The sequence below is a fragment of the Rosa rugosa genome, chromosome 7 (assembly GCF_958449725.1).
Source record: "Rosa rugosa chromosome 7, drRosRugo1.1, whole genome shotgun sequence".
Lineage (NCBI taxonomy): Eukaryota > Viridiplantae > Streptophyta > Magnoliopsida > Rosales > Rosaceae > Rosa > Rosa rugosa.
The window spans coordinates 32512545-32521932 of record NC_084826.1 but is presented as its reverse complement, the minus strand read 5'-3'; the positions used below and the strand labels follow the sequence as shown (position 1 = coordinate 32521932).

Genomic DNA, 9388 nt, shown 5'->3' with positions numbered 1-9388 from the left:
CTCAGTGTATTCATTGCTGTATCACTGATCTTTAATTAATTACTGCATCCTCAGTAAGAAAATCAGTTATGTATGTGGAATCATCTCTTAACCCTGAAGCCTCCTAAATTAACCACGTATTCATGATTTCAACACTTTCTTCCACACGCTACATTCCACAATCTTGTTAATACAGCCCTGGGTACGGTAATCAAGTTTCTGGTTCAGCTAGTCACCAATTTCTTACACTGGTTCTCTTGAAGCTCTTGCTAAATCTTGGAATGTATCTGTATTTGGTGATATTTCATTATTTTTCCATAGAATTCTATTGTTTCATGATCAGTTAGAATGATGCAGAACAGATGGCAGCCCAATTTGAAGAACAGTTGGATCGTGCTAAAGGAGGAAAACGAAAAGTGACTAGTAGACGCGAAACAGCTCCTCGGAGTCCGTTTGGGACGCACCTTACCTTTCCGGAAAGGGAATCGGGCCAGAAATCAAACTCGTGGCAAACCTGTGACCTTTCAGGCTTTCGGGGTCGTTTAGGGCCTCAAAACTGCATTTTTCTATTTTCCGGTGTTTTGGTTTTCCTAGTTATTTTCGGGTTGTTTTCGTTTTTACCCATGGGCTTTAGGGTTTCATTGTTAGTCGCCCTAGGGTTTATTTTCTTATAAATAAGCCGCCTTAAGGCTGCAGAACGCATCTTTTATCATATTTATCAATCAAATTGAGATTTATCTCTTTTATCTCTGGTGGACTCCAGAATCTTTGCTTAGGTTTATTGCTGGTAAACCTAGTTTATCATTCCGACTGCGTCATAGAAGAATGTCATCATTACATCTCTTGAAATCCCTACTAGGTTACTATTGTTCACACGCAAATTGAAACTATTGAATCCCTCAAGAACTTGATATTGTTTATCAAGCTGAGGAAGTAGTGGCCAGAGATTTTGCTACTGTCTTTACTTAGGAGATAAAAGAATCTAAGTATTTCCAATTCGAATAAAAAGAAATCAAGTTTTGAAAGTTGAATAACATTTGGGATTATGGCATACTTCAGATATTTCTGTTGCTCACATTTCTGTGTCTACTTTCCAGAGGAGAATGATTTTTGAGAAAGAACAATAGTATATTGGATTAAATTCAGTTTACCCCCCTGAGGTTTGGGAGTAATTTCATGTTAGTCTCTGTTCTCTCAATTTAATCAGTTTACCCCCCTGAGGTTTGGGGGTAATTTCATGTTAGTCTCTGTTCTCTCAATTTAATCAGTTTACCCCTCGAGCTTTCCAATTTTTCTCAACCGTGTCCATTCCGTCCAATTTGGACGTTAAGTTTGACATAAAAGCCCACTTTAAGGGCTAAAATTGTCATTTCAAGAAGAAAAAAACCATGACAAAAAAAATTCTTTTTTTTTTTTTGTCATGGTTTTTTTTTTCTAAATTCTTTCTCATTGAAGAAGAAGAAGAAGAATAATTTTTTTTAAATCGTCATTTCAAGGAAAAAAAACACTGTGACAAAAAAAAATTCTTCTTCTTTTTTTAATTTTTTTATTTATCTCTCATTGAAGAAGAAGAATTTTTTTTTTTGGTCATTTTTTTTAATTTTCTCTCATTGAAGAAGAAGAAGAATAATTTTTGTTTTTTTGGTTTTTTTGTTTTTTTTTAATTCTCTTATTCTTCTTCTTCTTCTTATTTTTTTGTTTTTTTGTCAAGGTGTTTTTTTTCCTTGAAATGACAATTAAAAAAAAAATGATTCTTCTTCTTCTTCAATGAGAGAGAAATAAATAAATAAAAAAACCATGACAAAAAAAAAGGAAGAAGAATTTTTTTTTTGTCATGGTGTTTTTTTTCATTGAAATGACAATTTTAGCCCTTAGAGTGGTTTTTTTTTTTTTTTTTTTTTTTTTTTTTTTTTTTTTTTCAGACTTAACGTCCAAATTGGATGGAATGGACACGGTTGAGGAGAATTGAAAATCTCGAGGGGTAAACTAATTAAATTGAGAGGACAGGGACTAACATGAAATTACCCCCAAACCTCAGAGAGGTAAACTGAATTTAATCCTAGTATATTTCACTATAGGAGTTTTGAAATAATTTCCAGCACACAAAGAATCAATAGGAAAGGCACAAATCAGTCCCAAAATCAATTACTCATACTCATACAAGTAGTAACACACTGTTAAGCTTCTAAGGTTGTCAAATTATTTTATATACATGTCATAGCCTGTAATGGTTCTACACCATGAAAGAGTTGAAGTCACTCTGATTAAAACCCAATTGGTTTTGGCCAACTACAAACTGCACACAGGGCCCTGTGAAGAAAATTACCCTCTAATTCAAACCAAGCAAGTAGCCAAGTAGCGGTCCTTCTCCCTCCTAGTTTGCTTTACACACACACACGTTCATCAATAGAGAAATAAGGATGATGACCGAGAAAATATTTCGACCGAGACCATAGCCTGCTGTTGGACTTATATCTATGACTAATATGAGTGAATAATACGGTACGTTACAGCAATACAGCAATGAAAACAGAACGTGTACTTCAAGCAGAGCGAAAGAGTAACCTTGAAATCCAATACAAGCTTGCAAATTCTATTAGACAGAACATCGCCCCTACTCATGGTTTTTGAGAAAATTGCACCAATTCTTCAGTTTTCCAAGGCGTAAAATTCTATACGTAATGTAAGTAATCTTCATATCTTTACAGTAATGAACTAAATTATAGGTACTACGCGCCTTTCACCAAAATATAAAACGAAAATGTCCATTGGGACAACCCAGGCAGTCACCAACTGTTACGCCCACGAAACCAACTAATCAATTTGACTACAGCGATTGTTATCCAAAAGAATTTGACTACAGCGAAGAACAGCTGGTCAATCTTTCTGCCGACTCGATCTAAAATAAATACAAGTTAGAGGGGTTAAGACGTCGACCATGCATGTTCAAAATTTGAAACTTTCAACGGTCAACATTCACATACCAGCTTTGACCCGCGTACGAGTTGAACACGTCCAACTGCGACATATATATACACTTTCACAACCCACAACTCTTACAGACATCATAACCAAAACAAACACATAAGCTAAATCTCTCTGTGTTCTTCGTAAGCAACGATGATTTTGTCGTGGAGGAGAAGAAGGGCCAGCAAGTATGCCAACAGGAAGGAGTTTTCCGGCGAGACTCTAGACATGGGGATGGAGGAGATCGTGATTCCATCCCACTTCCGGTGCCCTATTACTCTGGACCTCATGAAAGATCCGGTCACTTTGTCGACGGGGATGACCTACGACAGGTCCAGCATCGACGCCTGGATCGAGAAAGGGAACAAGACCTGTCCGGTAACCAATCAAGTTCTGGCAACGTTCGACCAAATCCCCAACCACGCGCTACGTAAGATGATCCAAGACTGGTGCGTCCAGAACCGCTCTCACGGCGTGGAACGCATCCCCACGCCTCGGATTCCGGTGTCTGCGTACGAGGTTACTAGAGTTTATCAGAGAATCATGGCCGCGACTCAACGCGGCGATTACAACAAGTGTCTAGAGTTGGTGGCCAAGGTCAGAGCTTGGGGAAAAGACAGCGAGCGTAACAAGAAGTGTATCGTGGAGAACAGAATGGGCTGCTGCTTGTCGGCCACTTTCGAGTTCTTCGCCGGAAATGAGGAAACAACGTTGTTGGAGGAGATCTTGGCCGTGCTGACATGGATGTTTCCGATTGGTGAAGAAGGCCAATCAAAGCTTGGATCTGCAAAATCGTTGAGATGTTTGGTGTGGTTTTTGGAGGGAAAAGATCTCTCCTCAAGGCAAAACGCAGTTTCGGTACTGAGAAAGTTGGTTTCTTTGGATCAAAAACATGTGGATGCGATTGTGGAGATTGAGGGAGCCATTGAAGCATTGGTGAAGATAATTAGGGAGGGCCCTAGTGTCTGTCCTACAGCAACTAAAGCTTCTCTATCCTGTGTCTTCTACATGATTTCAGGAGCAAGTGATGAAATCAAATCAAGATTTGTGGAATTGGGTTTGGTTTCTTTGTTGCTAGAGATGCTTGTTGATGCAGAGAAGAGCCTATGTGAGAGGGCTTTGGGGGTTTTGGAAGGTCTTTGTGATTGCAAGCAAGGGAGAGAAAAGGCCTACGAGAATGCTCTAACCATGCCTCTTTTGGTTAAGAAGATGCTAAGGGTATCAGTCTTGGCGAATGAGTTTTCGGTTTCTATAATTTGGAAGCTCTGCAGGAACCAAAATGGTGATGGTGATGATGAGGAAGACATTAAGATTTTGATGGAGGCACTTCAAGTGGGCGCATTTCAGAAGTTCTTGGTTCTGTTGCAGGTTGGGTGTGGTGATGGAATCAAGGACAAGGTTACTGAGTTGTTGAAGTTGTTCAATCTTCACATCAGTAAATTAGACTGTGTTGATTCATCCATGGATTTTAAGTATCTGAAGAAAGGCCAATTTTGATTAATTAGGGGACAAATACCACAATTACAAATTTTTTTTCCTTAGATTGAGAAATTAGAAAGAGAGTTGTACAAAATACAAAGATGTGTAAAAAGAATACCATTCAATTATAGTTGGTAGAAGAAACATTCTTTTCATGACTTGTGAATGACTTAGATCTATCTGCTACTGTATGCCTTGCCCATCTTTTTTCTTTTAAACATTAGCATAGCGTTTTTCCAGAGTTTTAGCAACTGCCTTATCAACATCTGTAATAGCCTTTTGAATACACACATAACCTTTAGGAATTAGTCATTGTAATTTTGGGTTCAGAGAGTAAAACAGAAAAAAATGCTAGAAAAATAAAATTGACTGAAAGAAGAAAGACTTGCAAAGTGAATTGCACATACATTCTCCAAAGCAGATGAATACATGGGCAAGTGAGAACTGATGATCTCATATTCATGGAGTGTCTCCATCAGTTGGTTGTAAATGGCATGAATTAAAGGAGTTGTTTCATTCTGTGTTTCTTTATCAGACTAATTTTCATGAGCATGTGATACCAGGAAACTCTCTGCATTTGATTTTATTCTTGTAAGCTACTAATTAAAAAGAAACATCTATGAGAGGAAGTTGGGTGATCACTTGTGCGATGCTGTATAGACCATATCTAGTTTGCACTTGTCTTGCCAAGTACAATGCTTGTTTCGAATCCATGAAACTATAAGCAAGTGAAACCTTTCTCTAGCATTAACTCCACCAACTACAGGACTGTAAACAGAGTTTCTAATGAGGACAGATACAAAAGGCAATGTAATAAAAAAGACTAGGAAAATATATATATATATATATATATATTTACTTGATGTTCCACAAGGAAAGATCTCTTTGAAATTCGGTTGTTGAGAGGAGTATACAACCCTCAAGTTTTAACGTATATGTACCTTAAGATGATGATTTTCATCTGGATTTGTGGAATTTCAAACTGAATTCTGCCAACATGTTCAAGCTCTAGATTGGTATATAGGCCACCGTGGAAACTTGTCACCCTGGATTTAACATAAAGATTAAATTTCTTCAGCATAACTGTCAACCATAGTTATCAATGAAACGGAAATTACCGTATTCTGAAAATCATACTGGCTTATCAGCAATAGCAGACACTTGAGCTCGGGCATGACCGCATGACCACAATGCTGTCCTTCTGAATCTTGAACAGAAGTCCTCAAGTTCACCACCATCAGAGTGTATTTAGAGAGCAAAGTAGTTCATGATCACCTTGCAATTTTATTTTCCAGAAGCTTTCACAGGATTTGGAGCAGCTGATTCACTTGAGAGCTTCCAAGACACTTTTGCCAAAAGTTCAGCTTCTGATTGTAATAATACATTCTGTAGACTGAAATTTTAGGTGTGAGTTGAAGAATATCATCTGTACTATTCAAAACTTTCTTTGGCATGCTCAAATTAAGTCACAAAAGTTTACTTTCTGCCTTACTAGAACTATAAACTCTTCTATTCAGAAAAGTACGTAGGAACGCACTCTAACTATAATCAGGTTCCCTGGATTTTTATTTTTCATTTTCAATGATCCAATTTTCTTGATCAATTAAAATCACAAACTCGGAAACTTAGCTCATTTCTAGACCAATAAAACAAGGGATTCTCTGAATTTGCAACATTTTGCTAGCTTACTACAACAATTTGCCAGCAAAAATATTACTCTAGTTACATACATACAATGATACAAAATGACCATTCAAATCCACTACTTCTAAACTGGGAGAGCTTTACGGAAGGCCTCATGACCGGAAACAGAGATGGTCTGTAACTTGCAGTCAGTTGTAATTAACTGAGCAGCAGCATTCTGTTCAATGGCGATTGTGTTCATCAAATTGAGCAAAATGTGCTCAAACTCTTCTCCATCAGTCCACTCATGAATCTCAGCCTTAAGAGCCAGAGGGTTCTGGAAAATCTTATCAAAAAGCGGGAAATTCTTCCTTGGCATCACAAAATCTCCTTCCCTCAGCTTCAAGCTTGGGCAATAATCACCAACTCCATCACCCAAGTATATCATTCTTTTCCTTGCTTCAATTGAAGCTTGGATTCTCTCAATTATCACGCTCTTGCACATGTTAGGAGGGCAGAGGCTACACCCATGAGGGGAACTGGTGAAGTCACAGAAAGGTGAAATCCTAACCCTTCCTTCTTCATCAACGTAACCTGGGTTAGTGTTGATTTCTGAGAAACATTCCTCCAGACCAAGATGCTTCAAAATCGTCTCTATGAAAAACACATTCGCATCACTCACAATCCTCAAATCACATCCTAAAGCATGAGCTGCTTTAATGGCTGCCACAATTCTGTGATGAATAGGAGTCGTTCTGAGCACCTCCACAATGTCCTCGATTGTTTTTCCTCGTGAATGAAGCTCCTTCATCATCCTAGCCATGAGTGAGTTCCATGGCATGGTAGGGAGGAGCTCATTGAACAAGTCGGTGGCACCCAACCCGTCGACGACAAAGTTGTCGCTGTCGCAGTCGATGATGGTATTGTCAAAGTCGAAAACCACCACAATTCCGGCCATTTTTCAAGAACAAGAACTCTTGGTACTCTGTTTAATATATGAAGTGCTAGAGACCGATGCAAGTAGATCAAGGTTGGTTGGTTGGTTGCTGTTTTTGTCAATGCAAATGGAGGAAGAACAGGGCAGTATTTATGGGAGGGCGAAAGCAAGTCCAAGTCTATAGGGATTAGGATTCCAATGGAGGAATATTACGTGAATAAACGAAGTGCATTGGATGACTTTGATTAGAAGAAACGGCGGGAACAAGGAATATTCGAGATTAATGTACCTCTGGCTTTAATTTCTTTTTTTTTTAATTTTAGGAGTTTTGATTTTATCATTTTGGGATATAATTTGAATTTTGTGATAATTTGCTACAGAATTAATAAACTTTGATTTAATATAAACCGTAAATTTTTTTTTATAAATCTCGACCGTCAGATTTCAAATATATATAATCAGCATTGACAAATACAAGATCCTCTTGCGCCTCCCATGGTGACTCGAACCCATGACCTCAATCTTAAGTAAAAAAAATATAATATTGAGGATTTAAATAAAAAAATATTAATTCAATCTACACACCCAATTTTGAATTGAATGCATCACAACTGTCCATTTTTTGGACCTTTGCAATGCTCAAACGTCAGAAACAAACAACAGTTGCTGCAATAGGGTCCACATGTACTCACTTCCCCTGGGTCTGTTCCCAGCGCTTTTTTTTTTTGGTTACAAAAGGAGCCCACAGAGGCCCAAAAACGAAAGAAAAGAAAAGCTAACTAAGGAGCAACAGTAATCCCAGTTCTTCTAGGTCTAGAAACACCAGCTAAGTCATCCAAGAAAGCATTCACAGCATGAGTAGGAGGATCCTCAAAGATGATGAGACTAGGAGCATGCTCAGTACTCCTTTTGGCTAGAGCATCAGCTGTCATGTTGCACACTCTAAAAATATGGCTAATTCTAGAACTGTCCAAGGTAGATATGAAATGATGACAACCCTCCACAAGAGATCCAAGAGGGTGCAGAGATAGATCAGATCTTTGCAAGAGATTAATAAGGATGACAGAATCAGACTCAATTTCTAGATTGGAGATGAGTAGATTTCTAGCAGTTTTGAGACCATAGTACAGCCCCCAAGCTTCAGCATCAAAGATAGCACCAGTACCAAGGTTAATTTGGAAGCCAGTAATCCAATGGCCAAGATGGTCTCTAATAACACCACCGGCACCAATTGAACCAGAAGAAGCAATTCTTGTGCCATCAACATTGAGCTTATAATAACCTTCAGGAGGCCTTGTCTAAGAGAACAAACTAAAATCACAAGTAGTGGACACTTTAGCCTTGAAAGCAGCAATTCTCCACTCATCAGCAGAGTCAAGTATAACTTTCCCAGGATTAATAGGGAGAGTAAAGGTTGGGTCAAAAATCTGCTTGTTCCTCCATTTCCAGATAAACCAACAGACACCAACAAAGAGATTACACCATTTGATGCCTTTATGAGTTAGAGACTTACAGTGCAGTTGAGCAGTGATCCAACCATGCCAGTCGAGGGCAAAGGAGGCGATGATGGATCCGGGTTTAGGAATAGCAGACCAAATATGTCTAGATCTAGAGCAGTCTCTGAACAGGTGGAGGAGAGTCTCATCAGCAGAGTTACAAATAGAACAGGTACTACTGTTGGTGAAGCCACGCCTGGCTCTTTGAACATTAGTCAGCAATTTTTTGTGAAGAAGCACCCAAACAAAAGTCTTTTGTTTAGGAGGGATATCAAGGTTCCAAATGATTTTCCAATGAGGGTTAACAGGGTTTGAGAAGTCAAAAATAGAATTGTATGCAGACTTGACAGTAAAACAACCATTAGAGGTAGCCGCCCAGATTTTAATATCATCACCACATCCCTCAAAACCAGTTGGGGTATTTATAGCCAAGTCTACCAGGTGAGTGGGGATAACATAAGAGAGCATCTCAATATTCCAACCAAAATCATCCCAGAAATCAGAAACCGTGGCATCATTGTGAATAACAGCACTAGGGAGAGCGTGAGCAATCAGAGCACTAGGGATTAGCCAAGAATCATACTATAATTTAATGGTTTTGCCATCACCTACACGCCATTTGAGGCCTTTTCTAAGCAGCTCGGCCCCATGAGAAATACTTCTCCAGGTACTAGAGCAATCCAGAGGAGGCTTGTAATTATTATCAGTTAAACAACCATTCAGCAGATATTTTTCTTTATAGATGGAAGCCCAAAGACCAGCATCAGCCTGCCAAATTCTCCAACTGGCTTTTGCAAGCATAGCTTTATTCATTTCAGAGGTTTTCTTAATACCAAGGTCTCCAAGCTGTTTAGGTTGACAGATAGTATCCCAGCTGACCAAGTGAACTTTCTTTTTATCATTAGTG

The 9388-nt window shown here is 38.6% G+C and overlaps 2 protein-coding genes across 2 annotated transcripts; one reads left to right on the top strand and one right to left on the bottom strand.

The window, feature by feature from the left end:
• Positions 1-3034: 3034 nt before the first annotated feature.
• LOC133721118 (U-box domain-containing protein 21) lies at positions 3035-4580 on the top strand. The gene has a single exon (XM_062147645.1). The coding sequence runs from the start codon at positions 3100-3102 to the stop codon at positions 4441-4443; it is 1344 nt and encodes a 447-aa protein (XP_062003629.1). The 5' UTR covers positions 3035-3099; the 3' UTR covers positions 4444-4580.
• A 1386-nt stretch (positions 4581-5966) lies between these two features.
• LOC133721119 (inorganic pyrophosphatase 1-like) lies at positions 5967-7129 on the bottom strand. The gene has a single exon (XM_062147646.1). The coding sequence runs from the start codon at positions 7004-7006 to the stop codon at positions 6194-6196; it is 813 nt and encodes a 270-aa protein (XP_062003630.1). The 5' UTR covers positions 7007-7129; the 3' UTR covers positions 5967-6193.
• Positions 7130-9388: the final 2259 nt, after the last annotated feature.

Coding starts and splice junctions, on each gene's coding strand:
- LOC133721118 (XM_062147645.1), top strand. CDS start 3,100: ATGATTTTGTCGTGGAGGAGAAGAAGGGCCAGCAAGTATGCCAACAGG.
- LOC133721119 (XM_062147646.1), bottom strand. CDS start 7,006: ATGGCCGGAATTGTGGTGGTTTTCGACTTTGACAATACCATCATCGAC.